The sequence below is a fragment of the Podarcis filfolensis genome (genome assembly GCF_964270895.1).
Source record: "Podarcis filfolensis genome assembly, chromosome: 13".
Taxonomy (NCBI): Eukaryota; Metazoa; Chordata; class Lepidosauria; order Squamata; family Lacertidae; genus Podarcis; species Podarcis filfolensis.
In genome coordinates, this window is record NC_139615.1 from 49,783,101 (window position 1) to 49,806,571 (window position 23,471).

Sequence of the window (23,471 nt, forward strand, 5' to 3'; positions counted from 1 at the left end):
GATGCAAGAGGAAGTCCTTTCTTTTATCTGCCCCGAATCTTCTCACTTTCAGCTGCACTGCATGTCCCCAAGTTATGAAAGAGGAATGCTTTCCTCCGTGCCTCCGCCATGCCGCACATCATTTCATAAACCTTTCTCATGCCACCACCTCTCACTCGCTTTTTCTATAAACTAAGCTGGACCATAAAGAAGGCTGATCGCCGAAGAATTGATGCTTTTGAATTATGGTGCTGGAGGAGACTCTTGAGAGTCCCATGGACTGCAAGAAGATCAAACCTATCCATTCTCAAGGAAATCAGCCCTGAAGCTGAGGCTCCAAGACTTTGGCCACCTCATGAGAAGAGAAAACTCCCTGGGAAAGACCCTGATGCTGTCAAAGATGAGAGGATGAGATGGTTGGACAGTGTTCTCGAAGCTATCAGCATGAGTTTGGCCAAACTGTGGGAGGCAGTGGAAGACAGGAGTGCCTGGCGTGCTCTGGTCCAGGGGGTCACGAAGAGTCGGACACGACTAAATGACTAAACAACAAGAAGAAGAAGCCCCAAACTCCCAGTCTTCCCTGGAGAGGAAGTCTCTCCATCCTGCCTTGATCACTTCGGTGAGACAACCAACTTTTTATAAAAGAACGGAAATGGTTTATTGAATATTTACAAATAAACTGTAAACAGATAAAAACATTGGCAGGATTATTGTAATAACCTGCAGTTTTATAAGAGTACAGTGTCATACCTTGGGTTAAATTTGCTTCAGGTTGAGCATTTTCGGGTTGCGCTCTGCGGCAACCTGCAAAGTAACGGAACATGTTACTTCCGGGTTTCGCCGTTTGCGCATACGCTCAAAATGACGTCACACGCATGCACAGAAGCCGCGAATCGCAACCCGCAAATGTGGGTTGCGTTCTCTTTAGAATGCGAATGGGGCTCCGGAACGGATCCTGTTTTGCATCCAGAGGTACCACTGTATATTTAAAGTAGATGAATAAAGTAAGTTAATTTGGAATACGCAGAAAATATATAAAAAAAAATTAAGGAACTGCAGAAAGAAGGGGGAGGATTCAGTCGAATTTTGAAACGTTCAAACGATTGTAAAGTTATTGAAATGTATAAAACTGAAAATCAAAAAATTAAATAATAATAATAGATCATTTTCTAATTCTGCAAGGTCCTTTTCGAGGTGAGGCGACGACCAGCACCGAACTGCCCTCCGGATGCGGCTTTTCGTTCCGAGCACCTCCGCCGCGCCCCTGCCCGCGCCCGTCCCCACGAGCAGATGCCACGCGGGCACCGCGGGCACCCCCTCAAGGCGCGCAGCGAAGACCCTCCCGCGCCTTGAGGCGGCGCCTGCCGAGGAAAGGCGGCGCTCCCTCCCTCCCTCCTTCCCGCCCTCCTCGCCGGCCTGAGGAGGAGCCGAGGCGCCGAGGCGTTTCTTTCTCGCCGCCCGAGAAGGAGGAAGCAGCGGCTCCTGCTCGCTCCGCAACGCCGACGCGGAACCCGAGGTCCCTGAGGGAGCGGCCGCTTTCCTCCGCCCGCGTCCAGCCCGGGCGATGGCGGCGATGGGGAGAGCCGACGCCAACTTCCTGTGGGGCGTCTTCCAAAGGTGAGCGAGGGGCTGCGGGAGGAGGAGGCGGAGGAGGAGGCCCGGGCCGGGGACTCGCGTGGGCCGACGCGCCCCTTTCGCCGACGCGCCCCTGGTGACCGCTGCCCGTTGTGTTTTGCCTCAGGGTCGACAAGGACCGCAGCGGCGTCATCTCGGAGGTGGAGCTCCAGCAAGCGCTCTCCAACGGTGGGTGGACGAGGCCCGTCGCGCGGCCTACCTGGCCGGCGCCTCCCCGCGCTGCTCGCGCCGCCGCCGGCGTCCATTTGGTGGTACTCCGCCTTTTCCCCTGGCGGGGACTCAGGGCGGCCTCCCGAGAGAAGTGGGAACAGCTGGGAGGGTGGGTGGGTGAAACAAGCATTTGAAGGGGAAAAAAATGTATAATTCAAACTAGAGAGAGAGAGAGAGAAGCTACGGGGGTTGTAAATTATTATTATTAATTTATATTAATAAATAATATCAAAAATAATACCATTTATTTATATTAATTATAAGTAAATACTTATACAAATTTATTTATATCCAGCCTTTTCCCCCTGACTCGGACTCAGGGCGGTTTACAGATGAGACCAGCTAAAAGCATAGAGAGGAAGCATTGAGAAAATAATTAAACACTGATAGAATTAAAGCTGTATTTCCTCATGATTTAAATTATTATTATTATTATTATTTTATTTTATTTTATTTATATCTCACCTTTTCCCCTGATGGACTTGAGGTGGTGTACAGATAGAAATGTAAACAGCTAAAAATAATAGGGGCAGGGGGAAATAGTTTAAAAAACAAACATTATTAGAATTGAAACTAACTAACGCTCTCTCTTAGCTGTTAAAAACATACTATTACAATAAAAACAATAAAACAATAAAAACAGCAGGGCGCCAGCAGCCCTTTTGGTAGAAGCAGTCTGTTCCCCAAACCCTGCTGGAACAAGCAGTCCAGCTTCTCTAGGGAGGATGTTCCAACTTGGCCCGGGAGTAGCCACTGAAAAGGCCTTCTCCCGCCGTGCCTGTCTCATTTTAATTCAGAATACACCCATGTTGTGCAATAAATGAAACAACCCTAATAGTGAAAGGGCACCCAAAGAAATAGCAATACTGAAAGTAAAATTGGCCAGCCCAGGGGAAAGTCATCTCACGTACAGTGGTACCTCGGGTTACATACGCTTCAGGTTACAGACTCCACTAACCCAGAAATAGTACCTCGGGTTAAGAACTTTGCTTCAGGATGAGAACAGAAATCGTGCTCCGGCTGGGCGGCAGCAGCGGGAGGCCCCATTAGCTAAAGTGGTGCTTCAGGTTAAGAACAGTTTCAGGTTAAGACGGATCTCTGGAGCGAATTAAGTACTTAACCCGAGGTACCACTGTATCTTGAGGCTTATAAATGGTGCTGAAAGGTGGGCATTCCCAGGGCAAGAGCGTTCCAAAGAGACACTGCAATTGATGAGAATGTCCTGTTTCATATCCCCAACAACAGGTATAGGCAAACTCGGCCCTCCAGATGTTTTGGGACTACAATTCCCATCATCCCTGACCATGGGTCTTGTTAGGGATGATGGGAGTTGTAGTCCCAAAACATCTGGAGGGCCGAATTTGCCTATGCCTGCTCAACAATCTCTAGCAAAAGTGGACAGAACAGGGTGCTTCCCAAACCTTGGAGGCCAGGGGAGAATAAGTAGCTACTTAAGAGTTTTAAAGGCAAAAAGGGAGGTTGGACTTTGATTAGAGAGACGGGGGCCCAGTTCTTTGCATAACCCTAATGCTTTGTGTTTTGTGAGGGTGGGGTGGGTCAGTCTTACAGCATAGCCAACTTTGCACAGTTATTGGGAGAACAAATAAAGTACACTGTTCTGAAACACAAATGTTAGTAATAATAATATAATAATTTATTATTGACACCCCGTCCATCAGTATTTTTTTTCTTGAAATACATTGATTTCCTAACCACCTCTCCATAGGAAAGTTCACAAGAACATGTAGATATGTTATGTTGCTATCATATGCATCTCTGTGCCAGTTATGGCTTTCCACTGTGTGTGTACCCAGTGGGGAAACAGTGAATGTTGCTCATGATAGAAAATTGTATGTAATAAGGGGAATATGCTGCAACCTAACCACTGGTTACATAACCAACATAAGGCAGAAAAAGCAAAAGTCTCTGAAGTGCAAAGGCTCCTTCATGTAAGTATTAATGTCAGAAAAATCCAGCATAACTAACCCTTTTGATTATAAACCTATGGGTATAGGGCAGTATACATATGTAATAAGTAATGATAACTTTTTAAAAACCTCACAATTATTAAGACTGGTTAAAATGAATATGCTCCTACTTGAATATCCCTTGAAAGCATGGGGCAAAATTGTTGCCCCTGATTATTCTTTGAATATTACAAGTCTAGAGGTAACCCAACGTGTATTAAGGGGCATTCTTGTCTCTAGGTGATAGCTGGCAAGATATGAGGACACAGAGCCATAACTTGGGAGTAGTGTGTGAAAAGGGAGGCTTTTGAAAATAACAGGTTGGATGAAAGCAACCTCCTGGTCATTATTCTCAGATGCTTGGAATCACATTACATTGATATATTGTAAGCAGTTGAGTTTAAAGGAGCTAACATGATCATGAAGGGTTGATTTGTTTATCCCTCCCTTTGCATCTTCTCACTTCATAGTTTGTGCCAAGCCCTACCCTACAACTTGGGAGGAGCTGCACAGAGCAGCTTGCTAAATGGCCTACCTTGCACCTCTGTTAAAACCACTTGCCTGGGCCTGCTGGTTGTTCCTCATGCCTTAACTAGTGTTGCTGTCTATTGGGGGGAGCAAGACCCCCAAAGGCTTTTGCAAGCATTTGTGTATTTCCCTTTAAGACTGCACCACAATTGGGCTTACCAGGGAAGGCAACATAAGCCTTTGAGAGTTTCTACTTCCCTCAAAGATTGCAGGACGATCAGGCTTAAAAGGGAAGCTAGCTAGCTAGCTAGCTAAGCAGGATCACCTTAGTGCACCAGTGAACTCCTTGCCTGAACTCAGCAGAATCACTTTCTGTATTGGCTGGTTTGAAGGGGCAGCAGTCCTGCTTAGTGCTGGGTCCTGGGTTTGTGCAACAGTTCAAAGGATCCTGAGAAGCAGCTGGCTTTTACGACTTAAGGAGCTGCACAAAGCAGTGTTGGGCAAACATTGTATTCCTTGATTCATTACTTTTTGAATTGGGATGGAGCAGTCTTTAATACTGTAAGAATGATAGAATGTAGAATCATAGAATTGTAGGCTTGGAAGAGGGATCCAAGGGTCATCTAGTCCAACCCCTTGCAATGTTTTTAAAATGGTATAATATTTTGTAAATTATTAGTAAAGGAGTATTTGTATCGTATAAAGCTAAAAAAAAGAAATGGTGGTGGGGACCGTGAGTGAGAATCGGTATTGATTGTGTCTTAATGGTTCTTATCCTCTCATCTTCAAAAATTCATAACACTTAGCATTTCCTGCACACATATTTTAATGATTTGCTTCCATTCTCTTTTAGGAACATGGACTCCATTCAATCCAGCAACTGTTAGATCTATCATATGTAAGTGATCCATAACATCATGCTTTTAACATTTGGGGGGCTGGTTGTACTCACAAGCAGCATTTTTAGGTGTTTCGTAGTATGTCAATAAAATAGTTAAACAAAATTGTTTCAGTGGTGAGAACTGGAAGAATATTTTGTTTGAAAAGACGTCCAGTTGCATTGCCCTCTTAGCCCATTACTATTTACATAGTTTAATATCTGCAACGGGGACCAAAATACTCCCTGTTTGAAATGCATTGCTTGCTTTTTTACTGAGTTGCTTTTGAGTAGTCATATGTGTGGTTTTTCACATGGATTCTGCGGTTGCATAGAAATTTTGAAACTTCTAGAGCTAGATGGCAGATTTTTGATGGGATGTCTGCCCCCAGGGCAGTGTGACCCCAACTTTCCACTCTTCCTTTACTGACTGCTGCAGTGGAGGAGTCTGGTTATGCGATGGTACAAATCACCAGTTGAAGAACCAGTTATAGGTAAGCATTCGGGGGTTGGTTTTTTCATGGTCTATGTGTGTGGAGAACCGTATGGGTAATAGCAACCCACATTATCCAGAGGTGAGGCAAGTGGGCAGGCAACCACTGACCTTGGCATAGCTCTGAAAGGTGTATCCTCTCAAGCTGAAACACTCATACTATAGGATTGACATTGAGGACTACAAACAGAGAGCAGTATAATAAACTTCAAGAACAGAGAAAACTCAAGGAACAATGTGGATGAAACAACTGTCCTTGTTGAGTGTATACAGATTCCTAAGAAAATCTGAAGCCGAGCTATCTTGAAGCATGGGTTAATTGTGGATGGAGACCAAATCTTCCTGAACACCGTGTCAACACTGCTTGCTCCCTCCAACGACTCATAGAAAGTGAAGAGACAAAAGCTGAGACTGAATCCATCTATTTTTATTGATAAAATCACTTGTTTACTATACAACCAGTGCATGCAGGGAACACTGCAGGTTTGACAAAGGGCTTTGGGCAGAAAACTGGAAGAACTGCCTTCAGTAGAAAGAACAAGGCAGGCAGGCTTGAGGACTCCATTATCCTAATGCAAAATGAGAGATTTAAGTATCAGTTTCTTGGTGGTTGTTGGCATCTGTCTGTCTCGAGACAGTGCCCTTATCCAAACCAAAATTGCTTGGAGAAATCTGTTTAGTGTTTCCGCCACCTTCTTGGGATTAGAGTATAGAAGATAAAAGCTTTGTGCCATCTGCATATTGATGGCACTTCTGCCCAAACCTCCAGGTGACTATACCCATGATTTTGTTGCTGGGGCTGATGGGAGTTGGACATCTGGAGCACACCAGGTTTCCTACCTCTAATGTAGATATTGAAAAGAATAGAACCTTGTGGCATCCCAAAGGTCATGAAGTAAAACGGAAGTCATCTAACAGCACCCTCTGGATCCTACCCTCCTGGTAGGATCAAAGCCACGGCAAAAGAATGCTCCCAAGGTGATGTCACATAAGGATTCTATGGTTGATGTGGAAAACGTGTGAAAAGTTAAAATGAACCATCAGGTTTGCACTTTTCTCTCCCATCTGTTCTTCAGTGCTGGTCATCCAGGGAGATGTCCAAAGCAGTTTCTGTTCCATACCAGGCTGGAAGGGATCAAATCGGGGTGTGTTGCAAAGTGTTGCTTTAAAATGGCAGATTAGAAATTTTCCAAAGGTGTAGGATCCAGATTTAGATTTTTTTTTTAAATTGCTCTCTCCTTTAAAAACAAAAGCGGACATCACCATTCCACAACTGATATTCACTGAAGGTGAGTCAAGTTTTCAAAAGCAGAGATGCGCAAGGAACCTAGGAGTGCATGGTTGGTTTCATCCCTCGTCCACTTCCTCAGACAATAGTGGCTGAAAGGCAACCAGATGGTATCTTTGCTGCCTTCGCTTCTAATGATGTTGAAATTGTGGCATCTTAAGTTGGAGTGAATATGAGCAATTGAATCTGCGGAATGTAATGCAAACTGATCACAATGGAACTTCATTGGTTCCATCTGATGTTCTCCACCAGACCATTATTAAGCAGATTGCTAACCACCTGACAAGGCCCCTTTGAGCTACATTAAGACACGTTGGCGTAGAAATATGATTTTCCTTAGGCTGCAATACCTGCCATAGAGTAGGCCCTAAAACCGGATCTAACCTGTTTGGTCATATTCATCCTGTGTATTCATCCTGTGTTCCCCACCAAGAAAACTTTTTTAAGAGTGAGCACTTTGTCATGGGCTCGTTGCTTGCCTGTGTCATATTATTTTAGATTCCATTTTGGGAATCTGTGGACTTCTGGTGCATTGAGAAGAGCCATCCTTTAAGAAACCTTTATTCAAGGAGAAGTGTTGACTATACCGAATTCTTTTTAGAACCCATATCAGTTTACATAAGAGCTGCTTCTACCACTGTTCCTTGTTTTTCTTTACAGTGGTGCCTCGCAAGACGAAAACAATCCGTTCCGCGAGTCTCTTCGTCTAGCGGTTTTTTCGTCTTGCGAAGCAACCCTATTAGCGGATTAGCGCTATTAGCGGCTTAGCGGCTATTAAAGGCTTAGCGGCTTAGCGGCTAAAAGGCTATTAGCGGCTTAGTGGCTTAGAAAAAGGGGGGGCGAAAAAAATCGGCAAGACTTGCAAGACGTTTTTGTCTTGCGAAGCAAGCCCATAGGGAAATTCGTCTTGCAAAGCGCATCGAAAAACAGAAAACCCTTTCGTCTAGCGGGTTTTTCGTCTTGCGAGGCATTCGTCTTGCGGGGCACCACTGTACATTAAAAGGTAAAAATCCATATAGTAAACTTTTTAATGAGGTATTTCAGTTATTCCTGTCTCCTAATCTTAACAGAAATGTAATAGAGAATGATTGGTGTCTCATTCTGTAACTTAAATGAATTAATATTCTGAATGTTTGTTTCAGCCATGTTTGACAGAGAGAACAAAGGTGGTGTGAACTTCAATGAATTCACAGGAGTCTGGAAATACGTATCTGACTGGCAGAATGTCTTTCGCACGTATGATAGAGACAATTCAGGAATGATTGACAAACATGAACTAAAGCAAGCACTAACAGGTTTTGGTAATTCATTTGTAATTATATTGATCATGTATTACAATCATCTAGGGTTGTCAACCTGGTCCCTACCACCCACTAGTGGGCGTTTCAGGATTCTAGGTGGGTAGTACGGGGTTCTATGGCACAAGCTGAATCCTTCTTCCATTGAGCACTGGTGGGTGGTAGGGAAATTTTACCATCAAGAAAGATGCATTAGTGGACAGTAGTTATAAAAAGGTTGAGTACCCCTGATCTAGACTGAGGATTAAACCTTATCACGTTGAAATATTCCAAAGAGGAAATGAGCTTGTTATTGTTGTGGTCCTTCTAGAAGAAGTCTGAAAATAACTACCCCAACATTACCATTTTAGAGTAATTGTTTAACTGAGAAAAACTACAAGAATGAAATATAAAAATTTCCTCCTAGTTTTTACAAGTAGCTTCATATCACCTTTACTAATTTATTTAAAGGTCTAAGAACTTGGTTTAGTTATTACCAAGGAACAGCTGGAGAAGAAGTATTTATAGCTACAATCCTCTATTCACTTACCTCAGCATAAGCTCCACTGAACTTCGGAAGACTTCCAATAAGTAGGCATTTATTGGAATTGCACTGTTAGAATTAGTATTTCAAGAATGATCAAGGATATTACACCCTGCACACTGAAAGCTGTGAGCTGGAGGGACATCACAGCTTACACAGCTGACAAATGGGGAAGCAGCGGCAGCTGCTACTCTACTCCACATGTCAGCTTTTAGGCAGGAGGCCTCTGCAAGGCCCTTCTGTGCCTCCTGCCTCACAAAGGAAACCCTCCCCAGAGGATATATTCTGGGCTCTGAAGAGCGTCTCCTTGTAAGCCAAGAGGACTCACCAGGGCGCTCCACATTTCTGGGATCTGCTTCTGGAATCCCAGCACTGTGCTTGTGCATGGTCATGTGCAGATAGAGCATTCATAAATGGGGAGTTGGTCCACAGTTGAAGACCTTCGAAAAGACTGGGCAAAGCTGAAGGGTTTTTAATTTCTGCCAAAGGCTCCATCATTGCTTATTAGACAGTATGTTGTTCATTCCATCAATGAAATTAATTTGGTTTTTCCTAATTTTAATAAACCTTTGCCTTCATATTTGGAAAGTAAGGTGACCACACTATGCATGCAGCATAGCATCTGCTTGTTTTCATTACCAACACATTTTTGCTATTGAATTTAAGTGGTCCTGAGTTTGCATGAATCTCCTGTAGTTTTTATGACTTTGTTGTATTGTTTTGTGGTGTTTTGTGTGGTTTTGGTTCATTCCATCAATGAAATTAATTTGGTTTTGGTTGCGGTGTCATATTGTTGCCTAATTAATCCATAACACAGAAGACTCGTAGACTTTCATTTTTTATTTACTTTGCTCCTGAATACCTTCAATTCTTTCAAGGTTATCGACTATCTGACCAATTCTACGATCTCCTCATTCAGAAGTTTGACAGACAAAGAAGAGGACAAGTGGCTTTTGATGACTTCATCCAGTGTTGTGTTGTCATACAGGTAACAAACTGGGCTGTTGAATAGTTACAATTTAGAACGACCAAGTAACAGTAAGTTTAGCATATATATCAGATAATTTGAAAATCCATTGCTGATTTGAATTTAGTGATAGTGTTTTGTTTTTCAGTGCTTTTCAGTTTCTTCAGTATTTATTTTGTCACCTTCATTTGTGCTGTCTGTAAAATCTGATTTTTCAGGAAGATGCCAGTTACTGTTTATTTTAACATAGTAAGCAGTAAGAGTGTGGCTCTAAAGACCTCACCATCAGCAGTTTTGTTCCAATGAGCAGCAAGCAGTGAAGAATTTTTCTAGGACTAGAAGTAGAAATAAGGAATTTATAAGTAGAATCCTCTAGATTATATACGCCTTTAGATTATGTATTCTAGTAATTCAGCTGACCATTCGCTCAGCTTCGATTCCTGTTTCACAAATGGAAGCTATGTTTCAGTAGAAGAACTCAGTAGTTTCATCTATAGGTAAATCTGTTTTAACATGTTTTTTTCAGAAATGGACGGATGTCTTCAGACGCTATGATACTGACCAGGATGGCTGGATCCAAGTGTCTTATGAACAGTATCTCTCCATGGTCTTCAGTGTTGTATGACAGCAAAAACTGTTGCGCTAGAATGTGGACCAGAATTGCCAGCTGCCTGATTCCAAAACATAAGTGGATAGCTTCTCACTCTCTCAAATGTTGCAGAGAGGATGTTTAGAAGCATATCATTTTTCTCTATAATAATAATTACTAATAATCATGTCCAATATCACCTGCTGCTTCAAAACTCAGCATTGCATTATGTACATTAATGCTTTGGAACTTTTTGAAATGCCAAACAGTCGTAGCAATGCATGTGCCTTGTTTACCTTTTTATAGAGATTAAAAAAAGCCTGACTTGTATCCTGTGTCCATATCAAGGGTGATTTAAAATTCATAGGCATTTTAGCTGTACAGCTGTGAGTTACTTGGAGGGACGCATGCTTCTGTTCCTTTGTTTGGGGGCAACATCATGCATACATTTGGTTGCATGGAGGCACTTACCCTCTAGCGGCTCCAGCTCATTCTCCCTGCATTTGTCTGCATACAGCAAGGTAGTAGAAGCAGCGGGAGATCCCATAGTTGTGGAAGGGCCACATTTGTCATTTTGGTAGTGAACTTACAGAGTGCTTCGTTTGCCTTGGTAGCCCAGTGGCCAAAAAAATAATCCCAATATCCACCAAAGCCCAGAAGAATAGTGAGGTTAGGAACATGGGACAGGGTATAAATAGACCCATCAGGAAAAGTCACTTTGAAAATAAGAGGAAGTACAAAAGATGGACAGAGTGGATGGCTAAGACAAATTCAAGTGAGGGTCAATAACTTACTTATTTAGAATGTTATGAATGTCAATTTGTGTGTCCGTTCATGAACTTGGTAATGTTTTAAGTGTAATGGAGACCAAGCACTTCCGATTCTGAATACGCCGTGTAAGTATACGTACACAGTAAACCAGGTCTCTAGTATAGCTAATGTTATTGAGATTTGTGAAAAGTGGCATTCTCTTTCACTTTAGAAGAATGGCAGAACTTTAGCTCCACTCTAGAATATATTGTCTCACATTTAAGCAGGTGATGGAATTTATGGTTTCCACAGCTGGAGACTGTCACACAACGTCCAATGGAGAATGACGGACAATACTATACTGGGGTGTATGGGTGTGCCATTAAGATTTGTATACAAGAACAGTAAACCAGTGCCTGCAGACTAGGAGCAGAAGAGGATAAAAATAAGAGGAAATAGCAGTGCCACACAGACTCTGGAAAAGCTTTTTTTTTTATTTAATTTTTAATTGTAAATTTGTCAGAGAAGGCTTAGCATTAAGCATGATTTACCGTAAGAGTAAACAGAAAAGCAAGTGCTGAAACTTTAAAGGCTTTACCAGAATGTACTTTTGTTAATTATATGAACAGCTACCCACAGTTCAGGAATGCATCAGAAACACTTTAATATTTACCTTGAGCAGGCTTCAGATGCTATACAGATTTGAGCCATGTCTTTTCTTTCTACTTCTTAAGATCTAATGCTGATTAGCTTTCTGCTATGGTGAAACAATCCTTGCCAGTTCAGTTGATTGCAAATTCATTTCACTCAGAGTTTGAGCTAATGCATGAATATCAATTTCTAGGATAGAAGAAAAATTGTCAGTTTACTGTACCTTTAAAGACTACAACCACTTCAGTTTTTGTGTACAATAGAACATAGCAGCCATGTTCACATGCCATGCTAAACATGTTTGGACCTCTAACCACACTGAAATTTTACAAAAGTGTTGGGCACACAAATCAGTCAAAGATGGGACTGGCAGCGCCCCCCCCCAAAAAAGAAACAAAACACAAAGGAGGAAGAGGACAAGGATCATTTAAGTCCAGCAGTGGAGGCAAATCCCACCAAAACATTAATTGGGGCAATTCTCTTTTCTGTTCAGCACTGTAAACAGAAGAACTTCATGTATGTTATACTAAGCTATGATAATATGTGATCAGTTTTTCCTCCCCCATCTCTGCTTTTTCACTGTTGAATCCAGCTGCCAACCAGCTCCCATTAAGACCTCCTCTCCCCGCCTTCAAATCTGTTCTTCCAACCAGATCTATGTTATTTTCTGTCACTGCACACACACTTAAGAGCTCCAAGCATACATACATACTTTGACATTCAAAACTCTTGGTTCTTGTCTTATGGCACAGGTCTTCTCTAAGGGAGATAATACCCAGCCTCCTTTGTGTTAACCCAGTAAAGTTACAATATGGCAATATACTTCATGCACTTACTTTGAAAGTCTGGATAATGGGGAACCAGTTGTAGAAGCATGCTTGTCAATGTAACTGCATCCTTTCCTCGAAGCTGACTCATGATATTGGCAGTAAGGTCACTGCCACATTCACCCCATTACATTATTCAGGTGTGTATTTGGCTGTTGATAATTACTGTATGAGCTACCACCACCAAAGGATGGATAAGGCCTCAGATCACCTTCAAAGTTTGATTGCTGGAAGCCCAATTGTTGTGGCCAGCCAGGTCCACCACTTTCTGAAGAAAAGGAAGGTTCAGACATCTGATTACCACTCCCAGACCCATCACCATACCAAGAGGGAAAATTCGCTTGTTGGTTTATTGAAGGAAGCTGTGAGATGATGCTATCCGGATATGTTCTTGAGTCACAAGAGTCTTGCATACTATCCCAACGTCTTGCTTCACTACATGCCATTCTGTTACCAAGTACTTTGCTACTGTTGAGTTGGTGATATATTGTATATCTCTTTTGTGTTGATGTAAAGCAGGAAGGCTTTTCTACAGCTGGAGTTGACTGGAAATAAGCAGAAGCAGATTGGTTGAATTGCTTCATCCATTCATTGATTCCACCACCTAAGCCTGGCTGATGGATCTTGCCAAATGAACTCTTAAGGGCAGACATGGTTGCAAGTTCATTCGAACTCATGGCAAACGAAGAGGCTTACCCTCTCATTTGACAGCTGTACAAATCAGTAGGTGTGTGTGCGAAGTACTTGATCCATGCTGCAGTAGGGACTGTAACAGTGCAAGTCCATCAGACAGACACCCATGATTCCATTTACTGTCTCCTACAAAATTTTTTTGAAAAATATGACGAAATGCTATTGCTATTAAGCACACACACCAAATCATACTTTTCCAGACCAGCATTTCCCAAACTTCTAGAAGACTAAAGAAAATAGATTCTTAAAATATAGCAGCAACACTCCCAGGGCACTATTTGGGAATGACTGCTGTAGAGCTGGTTTGCACATAATGCTAATACAAACTATGATTTGACATTAACATGCAGGTTCCCAGGAGAGACTCTGACTGTATTTCTCTAAGCAAAACCATGAGAATTTTGGCAGGGTGTTTTCCAAACTAGGGTTTGAGATAAATCACAAAATGCAAACCTGTGCTTCCCTGCATAGATTTTATAGCAGCTTCCTAACCATGGCAACTCCCCACGAAGTCCTATTGAATTCAAAAGAAGTGCTGTTGCCATACAAAGTGTAGACAGGATTAAATGATTATGAAAGCATAAGCATGCATGGTATCTGAATTAAGATTAAATGAATTTGGATTGGATTGAATCTGCTGTGATGTGTGGTGCAACACTCTTTGTGGCAAGGTTGGAGGGATGATTGTGCTGTACATAGCAGTTGCCTCTATAAAGCGCTATAGCCAAACCCATCTGGAGTACAACTAGAGAAACAGCAAATGGTGGTAACTGAGCTAATTACCTGGGGTATTTCCGCCCATCATTATTTCACTGAAGACATCTCTACTGTGATAATCTTTGCATTTTCCAAATGTCTTCTTGGGTTTACACTGCTTTGCCATTTTTTGTACTGGTGCTATCGGTGGAATTGCAAGTCGAAATTTGGGAGTTGTTGCTATGGCTGAACAAGTATGACCTGGCCTCCATCTCTGGTATCTTTTCTGAAATCTGTTAATGGCTGCATAAACAAATTTGACACTTCATTAATGAAATAGAGAATTAATTATAAGTTTTAAATCACAGGCTTTATTGTTTAGATTGAGCTTTTCAATGTGTGCTTTTTTTTTATTACAAAAACTGAACATTATAATACTAATGCTAGTAGAAAGATTACCAAGAGAAATACTCACCTCACAATAATATATCTTGCTTAACTGTTTCTCAGATTCTGGTTTGGAAATTTCTTCAGACTGTAGTTTGGTAAACTCTTCACTGTGGGTGCTCATTTTGCAGAAAGTGCTTTGTTCAAAAGGCTGTTTTAAAGGACTGTTACTCAGTTTAATCCTGTTAATGGACAAATGTGTTTTTTATAAAAATCAAAAGCTTGAGGGTAGCAGATTGCTATTTTTTAATGATTGATATAGACAGCACTTTACAGAGTAAAACAGCAGAAAAACCAGTCTCTGTTCCAATAAGCCTATAATCTTGACTGAGAGAAGAAATAATGGTAACAGCTACGCATATTCAAGATTGGTTTATGTATGTAGGGGAAACTAAAGGACTAAGGCAAAAGTTTCACAGAAAATTTATAATTTGAGGAGCATTTTAAAGTAGGAAGAAGAGGTGGCATCCACAGGAAATGGTAAAATAGGATACTGGGGCTGAAAGGAGGTGAAGGCCAAGCCTGGTCTGAACAACAACAGAAGTGGTTAATGTTGGCTGCAGACGTGAGGAGACCACAGGGTGGCAGCAAAACAACGCAGTTTGACCAAATGCTGCAACGATAGGACACCTGGGTGTGCAAGCAGGCAGCATAGGGCCCAGCAAGGAAGCGAGAGGCTCTCTCCAGGGGACTCCTCGATTTGCCACAAACACAGCAAGATGGTGAAGTGGCCCTGAACCTCAGTGGACTGAGTTCTGAAGGACAATTCCCACTCCCTGGCATATGTACCTTCAACAATCATGTGCTGGAAAATGCAGTATTACTGGAAGGAGGGAATAGCTCAGTAGAGCATGGGACTCTTAATTTTAGTGTCATAGATTCAAGCCCCACATTGGACAAAATACCATTGCATTGCATGGGGGTTGGAGTGGATGACCCTTGTGGTCCCTTCGAATTCTCTGATTCTACTCTTTCATTATTATAAACTTTGATAAATGTATGCCTTTGCCTACATGGAGTGTTTACCATGGTGGCAAATGTCTGCTGTGGCTAGAGCTGTACTCCCTCTGAAGAAGCAGGTTCACAATTGGGGGGGGGGGATCCTGTTCCTGTACAGTTGGCAGAGCCCCTCTTTGCTGACCATGGGATTGCCACATTCCCCGGCCTCCACAGGAGACTCACAGTCCCTCTCTGCGTCTCTGTTCCTTTTTGGCCACGGTCAAATGAGGGCGATGGCGACTGGACTTCTGATCCTGAGCTGAATAGCTGCCCAGCCCATCTTCAGGTCCCCCACCAAGTGCCCCCTTCTAGAACCCACTCCTCTCAACTGCCTCCCCCCCCCCCGCAACATTCAAACTCGCTTTCCAAGTCTCCTCCAATCATCACTCTCTACCAGAATTCTGGAATCCAATTTGGGAAGGCTGGCTGCCCTGCTGTGGAGAAGTCCATCTTGCAAGGACTCTGCTGTAATCTTTCTTAAAGCTACAACTGTCCCAACCTTTGGAGCAATATTTTATATGTCCTGCTCTGTCGAGTCATCCTATTAGAAGCACATAAGCTTCCAGTTCCTGCTTCCTAGGAAATTAGGGGAAGTGAGCTGCAGGTTCTCCTCCCAGTTCTAAAAAGCAGGTGTCTTCCCCTAAATGATCCTGGGAATTGTAGCATCCATGGCAGATGGCCATCCCACCTCTGCTGAAAAACCTCCAAGGAAGGAGAGTCTACTGCCTCCTGAGGGATTTCTTCCCACTGTCAAACAGCTCTTGCTGTCAGAAAGTTCTTCCTGAAGTTGAGTCAGAATCTCCTTTCTTGTAGCTTGAAGCTATGGTTTCAGGTCCTGAGGGCCTCTGGAGCAGGAGAAAACAAGCTTCCTCCCTCCTCCCTGTGATGGCCCTTGAGATATTGAGAGGGCTGTATGGTGTGGCTCTCATATCCATGTTCTGAGAGAGAGAGAGCAAAATGGTTCTCTGTCCCCTTTCTCCACCCCAAGCAGAATTGCAAGGGGTCAGTGCATCTGGCTGGTAAGAAGATGGTCGGAGTTTGGAGCCCAGCCAGGGCTGGCTGTGGGCAGGATCCTGACATTGTTAGGGGTTGGACTAGATGACCCTTGGGGTCCCTCCCAAATCTACCATACTATGATTCCATCAAGCAGCTAAAGGAACGGGTGGGGGAGCAAGATGCAGAACAAAGGGAGGCAAAACCACACACCCCAAGAGCACCCTCTGGCCTGACCCGCCATGGCCTCATCCCAGCACTCTTTGACCTCCCTGATTTTATTTGTATTAATTCAGCTGCCTGGCAACCCAGCAGCCTGGCCCCTCTTTGCCAGCTGATGTCACAAAGTGCTGATTTGCATGCAAGCCTTATAGTGGCCTGCAAGAGGGTTGCCTGTCAGATGATGGTGAGAGACTTGCTGAGACAAGTGATAATGAGAAGGAACTCTGAAGGTAGGAGCCCCAGAGGAGATGAGTGGCAAAGAATTATTATTATTATTATTATTATTATTATTATTATTATTATTATTATTATTAGTTACAGGTACATGTGGCTTGGCTCCCTGGTTTGACTTGTCCACAGATGTTGTCAGCTTGGCAGGTACTCAGCTGTAGTCCCCAGATTATATTTTCTGTTGTGAATATCTGGTTGCTTACAAGGTTGAACCACATGGCCTTTCCAGGACTCTATTTTCTTAACTCTAAGGCTGTGTACACGTCACACCTTGAAGTCACGGGGTAATTCCATTCAAATGTCAACCTTCAGACTCATCATTCCTAAATATGTTGCAGACCATTTTAAAGAGAATTTCTCAAAGTTTCAGGATCTTGCCTCTGTGTGGGATGGGTTTTAACAGGAAGGATACGTTAATTGAAATTTATCCCTCCAGATACCCACAAATGTGAGATGAACAGTTTTTAAATCCTCTGTTTGACAGCAGAACTAAAAACTTAGGAGCAGCCGCCAGGACCATATAACATATAACAGGATCTATGATGGCTCCCAGTACATTTGCGAGCACCATTCAAAGTGTGGGTCCTGTATACCTGAAGTAGGGTTGCCACCTGGTCCTTAAAAAACAGAGTTTTAAAATCCCATGCTTGACAGCAAACTTAAAAGGATAGGAATCAGGCTGCAAAACCTTGTTTTGAGCAAGTCCAGCTATGAAGCTAGCTGCCTTCCCTCCATTTGCCCCACTTAAGAAAAAATGAGGCGTCAACCTGGGAACTTTAAAAATAAGCTTTACTTACTTTATAATCATGCATCAGTTCACAACAATAGAGGCATTAAAAACTGTGCAGGAAAAATACTGTTAAACATTTGCAGGAGACCCACCCCCCGAACCCTTGAAATAGATAAACGGTAGAATTTTGATTAATTGGGATTTCAATGAAAGCACAGGCTGCAGAACTGTGTCAGACAAGGAATTCCTGGGCTGACTTTTGCAAACCAGGCTGGGGGGCCTAGCAAAGAGCAAATCTGTTAACACACCTGAGCTTGCTGGGCACACGACCCAAGGGGAAGTGGGGATGAGCCCCAAAGGTATGGTGGGTACACAGCCTATGGTTTCAAGGGAAAGGTCTCTAGCGGGCTTTAGCTTGCATGAGGCAGAAACATAGTGAGATTTATTTTGTATTATTTGTTTACACCATCACTGCGTGTGACCCTTTACAAAGAGGTTCCTTAGACGCCTTAATTTGACGCAAGGAGCCAACAGTGAAAGGCTGAGGGTCCAGGGTGGTCCCGGAGTCCTGCGGAAAGACATAAGCCAGGATTTGTCAGTTTAGACTTCTGGGTTCCCTGGCATTTCCCATATGGAACCTCTGTGACAACAGGGGGCCTCTGTTTTCATTTTCCTTTCTGTCTCCCCGGTCCTAAGACAGGCAGGGCACAGAGGCTGCTGTGGTGCCGTGAAGAAGAGGAGGTCACCATGTATAAAAATGGCATTTTGGAAATCGTGGTATGTTAATTCCATGGGAAACCCATTCCCCACATGTGCCAGGAGGTTGTGGCGCCAACCTGAGCAAACAGGGCTGGGGTGGGGGGGAGCAGTACAAGATAAAGCCACCATATAAATAGAACAGGTAAGAAGAAGGGAAAATTTGCATGGAGCAGGGAGAACACCTTACAAGTTGAGTATATGTGTTTATGCTGTAGAGGCATTTATGAAAAAAGGCTTGCATGAATAAGACTGATTTGAGAACCACCACTCAAGATCACAAAATCGCTTCTCCGTGTGGGCATGGCTCCTTCCCGGCTCTGTTTGGTGCAGAAGCAGCAGCCAGTTTCCTCCCATTAAAACATCATATTGAGTTATTTCAGAGAGGGAGGAGACTTTGGCTGCTGCTTCTGCGCCAGGCCGGCTGGGACGGAGCCGAGACGCCCGTATGGAGGCCAAGTGGGGAAAGCTTATAAGATCAGGTAGGAGGAAATGCCCCTTCCCAGGTCCCCCCCCTCCTGCCCCAGACTAGCGTGGCTGGGAGCCAGGCGCCTGCTGATGTCTCCATTTGCTTTGCAGCGAGGAGAAGGTTCAGCCTGGGGGCCGCTGCATCCCAGGAGGGACTGGAGCCCAGACGAAGTCTTCTTGTCTCAGAGGTGATGGGACAGGGAGAAGGAGGGGGGCCTTAGGAAACACACAAGAAGGGCCAGCAGGATCAGGCCAAGGGCCCCTCTGGTCCAGCCTCCTCTTCTCCGAGGGGCCACCCAGATACCACAAGCAGGATTCGAGCGCAAGAGCCCTCTGCTCACCTGGGACTTCCTGCAACGGCTTTTCTGAAGCATTGTTGTCTCCATCAGGACTAGCAGCCTTTGACGGCCCTTTCCTCTGTTCAGTCGCCTAATCCTCTTTCAAAGCCATGGAACACCTACTTCCGCTTTTGCAGTGTTCGGGTTCCAAGTTGTTCGTGAACTAAGCTGTTCAAAAACCGAGGTACCGCTGTACAAGAATCTCCACACATTAGGCGATACTGAACAATATTACAAATTCCACACTTAAATATAGAATATTTATTAACAAATGCTGGATTTTACATTTTAGGCAGCAGCCGAGTATAAATGTAAGTAATATTATTTAAGATTGTAAGAGTAATAAACCTTTACAAAAAGGCTCTCAATAGTGCTACTATTTTGTCAAGCAGACAGGATGCTGTAATTTTGAGCATACTTTCTTCCTTTCCAGAGGAATATACCAAAATAAGGAATTTATTCTACTTAGCCTCAGCTTGATATATTTTCAGGCTACTAGGACTGTTATTATAGAATAAATTAGAAATATAGTGTCTTAAAATAGTAGTACAAAGTCTATTTTTGTTGCTTCCTCTTTTACCTTTGCCGATCAGTTCAATAACTCAAATTAGACATTTGAGGTAATATATGTAAATCACATAATCTATTTTTACATGTGCAAACCAACATTTTAAGGATAAAAACCAAGCATAGAAACTTTATTCAGAAACAGTTATTTTGCAAACTTTTTCTATTCATATTAATACTGTTTAATCACTTAAAAATGATGCTAAAGATATGAAGATCATAGAGCAACTGGATAATATATTTTATGAACAGTGAGCATGATTAAGCTAAAATATTAATTGATCACTTTACATTGTGCATTATAAGTTTGTGTTCCTTCAAATAAACAGCTGCTACTTATTTTCATTTGGTAGTGAAATTGTCTTCATAGTGAAAAATGGTTTATAATTTCTCCCCTATTAATACATTTCAGGAACATGAAAGTCATTATTTTCTTGATAGAGAATGTGCACATTTGATTATGATTCTCCCTAAGGAATAAGTCTCTTTAGCTGGTATTCAACTAAGTTTTACTGAGAGTAGACTTGTTGAAATTAATGGACCTAACTTAATCATGTTCATTACTTACGATCGATCTACTCTCAGCAAAACTTAGTTGAACATCACACATTGAACTCAATATTCTGAATAGATATGGATCAGATTACGCTGTAAATTAGTAGCATTTTATTTTTTTTTGTTCAGGAAGGCAACAGGACACATGAATGACTAGATTAAATATCCAGTGTTAGTATTTGGGTTTATAAAACAAAAAACAAAATCCTGATTACACAGTGACTTAATTAAATTCAATGTACATTGCCCATTAAAAGCTTTGCAGAGATGCAATTGTATATTCCATATAAAATATGACTGGAAAGCAAAGCATTACATACAAATGCAAGCAAGGAGATATTCAAGTTAAATCATGTTTTACAGTTCTGTATTATCGTTCACGCCCCATCCCCAGAGCCCATAGGCTCTGGCTTCAACTTTGTCTGCTGGTTGCATACCCCAACAAATTAATGCGGCGCTAACAGTTGGACTTAACACCTGCCCTCATGAATCATAGAAGCACCAGGCACTTCCAACTGGAAGGAAATAAACTGGGATTTCCTGAGCAGCATGAGTAGAAACAGTGCTAATCACCATTTATGCCACTGCAATATGTTGATCTGTAGGATCAGGGGTTCCAGATTACAATTTAGTAAGAGGCAACAATAATAGCCAAACATCCTCAGCAGCCATACCTTTAAAAGCTTGCCCAGGCAGATTAGAGATCTTCCCTACTCTTATGCCCCATCTCCAGTTAGGATTGCAGTAATCCCCTACTTTGTGTCCTTAGAGACTCCGTTTCTCCTGATATCCACCTTCTCTCTTTTTTAACTTCTCCTGCTTGGAGCCTAAAAGACTGGAAATGGGGAAGTATGCCTTTTGCATCCCTGTTGTTCATATGAGACTATTTTTTTTTTTTTGATAGCACAAGAGAGATGTTTGAAGTACCTGGGAGCTAAAGAACTACCGGCAGAGAGAAATTAACTGCTATGTTGTTTTATGCAAACATTTTCTTTTTCTTAAAACAGACATTTAAATTGGCCTTCAATTTCAGTAGGGAATTGCCTGCAATAATATTGTACAGTGCTTTTATGAATATTAAGGCCACTTCTCTGTCATGTTTTGTGGATGTTCGGTACTATATATATGGGTACCTATCACACACTATCCTTAAGTTAAGGAGGGCTAACCATGGCTAGGACACTGTGTTGCCCCAAAACAATGTCAAATAGATCCTTAAATCCCTGCAATGGGGAGTGCCCTATTAATGAGAAACTTCCTCTTTTGTCCCATCTCTGCACTAACAAGGCAGTTGTGAACATCTGGAAGAACACCTATACCATTTGTTGTGAAAATGCACATCCCATTATTTTATGAGGTTGAGAGCCGGCTAATGTGCTTTCAGGAAAAGTAGTTTGTACTCTGCCAGACATGCGAGAAGACTCTAAGGGCTCGTGTTTGACTGTCTGAATAAAGCTGGGATTTTTAAATTCGCCCTGCATCTTCAGAACTTGCCTATTCAGCACCCTCTCTTCTACTAAACTGGGGTTATAAAATTCATTCCAGTAATGTGTGTCTTGTGTACCCTCCATTGCTTCTGCGCAGACGGAGTTTTGGGAGCTCAGAGGAACTACCTCCTTGCTGTGAACTCCTTTGCCAGGTCCACTTCTGCTGAGGTTGGGATGGTGCATCACAATGTGTTGCCAGTTATACGGCGGATAAACACACTGCTTTGGGGTTTGGCAAGGAGACAGATGCTCACTGAGGTCCAGTTCTGTTTTGAGGTGAACCCTAGTAGGAAAACGGATCGCTTGCTTTTTCCTTGTGCTGTTTTCACCAATCCAGACCCGACTTGCTGAAACAGCATCTATATTTTCAGAATCTGAATCGTATTCAGTTTTGATGTTATGAGCCAACCCCGTGTTGTACGGAGTTTCTGAGGATACTAATGGACATTGTAACTTCATGTATTCTCCAGAATAACTCTGTGTTGTGTACTGCTGCAAGCTTGGATGAGGCTGGCAATTTTCTGTGCCACCCCAGGGAGAAGGACAGGTTGATGATAAACTAAAGAGCCGTTGGTCTCTGTTGTAGAAAGGTCTAGGAGTTTTGCTTGAACATGTAGTCTCATTACGCTGACTTCGAGAACAGTAATTTGATGGATTCACTGAAGTCGAAATGCCATTTCTGTTGTTACTGTATTGAGTACCGAATAGCGATGCAGTAGGACCAACAAGTTCTTGCTGAATAAAACATTCTTTGTCATCCGTACAAGGTTCAAACTTGACTTTTATGCTGTCCTGCTCTTTTTTCCTTGGGGCCCACTTACTATACTTCATCTGTACAAGGTTTTCCCTGTTCCTTTTTGTGTTTGCGGTGCTGCTTGCTATCTTCTGATGACAGTCTTCCCTTTCAATAAAGGTAGAAAAAAAATATTTTTAAAAACTTGTAAAAGCTTTTCCCCCCCAGCAACACGTGAAATATGGTGATGGAGAAGAGCAAGAATTCATTGGCATATCACTGCTATCAGCTGCCTGTTTTTCACTTTTGATTGAATAGTGCATTATTGTTTATTATATGTTATAAATTTACCAGGGTGTATGTTGCGCAGTATCCTCTCATTTATGTGTGTGGATGATTCCATTAAATATTAACTTACATTTTCCTGCAAGTTTCACAGTTGCAAAAAGTTGACTCCAACAGTAGAAAAAACGTGACTAACAGGTCTTTTACTTTCAATGCGTCTACTCTAAGTAGAACTTGACTGGGAAGTTTTGGGTTTTATCCACCTGTCAGTTAAAAGTGTTTACATATACCTACATTTATCTTGAAGAAGCAAAAAAGTTTCAGAAAGCTTCTCACTAATTTAAGAATTTCCACTGGATCAGAAGTTTCTCTAATCCCCCATTCTGCTTCAGCTGCAGTCACAAGTCTCTTGAAGCTCATAGCCAAGGCATGAAGGTGAGGAACACCCCCTGTTCAGCGGCATTTGCAAGTATACAATTTATTGACATGGGGTTCTAGTTACAGAGATGGGGGCTTACAGCTACTGGCAGTCGTCTCCTCCATGGATATGTTAAATCGTTATTCAAAGCGAATCAGCCTATCTTCTGGCAATGAAATCCCACAAGCTATAGGTTGTATGAAGACCTTTCCTTAATGTACTGTGTTTTATCACTGAGATTAAAAAAATATTTCCATACCATTACCCAGATGTCCAGTCTGGCTCCTTATGTTTTGCTCTACAAGTGGCTGTGCAAAGCACGAGGCTTTGG

At 42.5% G+C, this 23,471-nt stretch overlaps 2 protein-coding genes and 1 long non-coding RNA gene across 4 annotated transcripts in view; 1 reads left to right on the plus strand and 2 right to left on the minus strand.

Annotated features, from left to right (window-relative positions):
- The first annotated feature begins 1,248 nt into the window (after positions 1 to 1,248).
- On the plus strand, positions 1,249 to 10,624 carry PDCD6 (programmed cell death 6). 2 transcript variants are annotated; one of them, XM_083583686.1, is made up of 6 exons: positions 1,249 to 1,596; positions 1,721 to 1,782; positions 5,113 to 5,157; positions 8,060 to 8,212; positions 9,617 to 9,726; positions 10,232 to 10,624. In XM_083583686.1, the coding sequence occupies exons 1-6, from the start codon at positions 1,544 to 1,546 to the stop codon at positions 10,328 to 10,330; spliced, it is 522 nt and encodes a 173-aa protein (XP_083439812.1). In that variant the 5' UTR covers positions 1,249 to 1,543; the 3' UTR covers positions 10,331 to 10,624. The 2 variants fall into 2 exon arrangements, with proteins under 2 accessions (XP_083439812.1, XP_083439811.1); XM_083583685.1 differs by having other exon boundaries at positions 1,397 to 1,596; positions 8,060 to 8,218.
- A 143-nt stretch (positions 10,625 to 10,767) lies between these two features.
- LOC310748161 lies at positions 10,768 to 14,688 on the minus strand. The gene is made up of 4 exons (XR_014541141.1): positions 14,387 to 14,688; positions 13,999 to 14,214; positions 12,532 to 12,790; positions 10,768 to 11,884 (listed from the first exon to the last, which is right to left on the minus strand). It is a non-coding gene; the product is annotated as an uncharacterized lncRNA (long non-coding RNA).
- Positions 14,689 to 19,341: 4,653 nt separating this feature from the next.
- The window catches only part of AHRR (aryl hydrocarbon receptor repressor), a 46,891-nt gene continuing 42,761 nt past the window's right edge, over positions 19,342 to 23,471 (minus strand). The window contains exon 11 of the mRNA XM_083583071.1: positions 19,342 to 22,605. Coding sequence (XP_083439197.1) covers positions 21,531 to 22,605 — 1,075 coding nt within the window. The 3' untranslated portion in view covers positions 19,342 to 21,530. The remainder of the gene's footprint in view (positions 22,606 to 23,471) is intronic.

What these genes read in the sequence shown, in the direction of transcription:
- PDCD6 (XM_083583685.1), top strand. Translation starts at nt 1,544, where the DNA reads ATGGCGGCGATGGGGAGAGCCGACGCCAACTTCCTGTGGGGCGTCTTC. An exon ending in CTGTGGGGCGTCTTCCAAAG is followed by an intron (nt 1,597 to 1,720) that starts GTGAGCGAGGGG and finishes GTTTTGCCTCAG; the next exon opens with GGTCGACAAGGACCGCAGCG. An exon ending in AACTGTTAGATCTATCATAT is followed by an intron (nt 5,158 to 8,059) that starts GTAAGTGATCCA and finishes TGTTTGTTTCAG; the next exon opens with CCATGTTTGACAGAGAGAAC.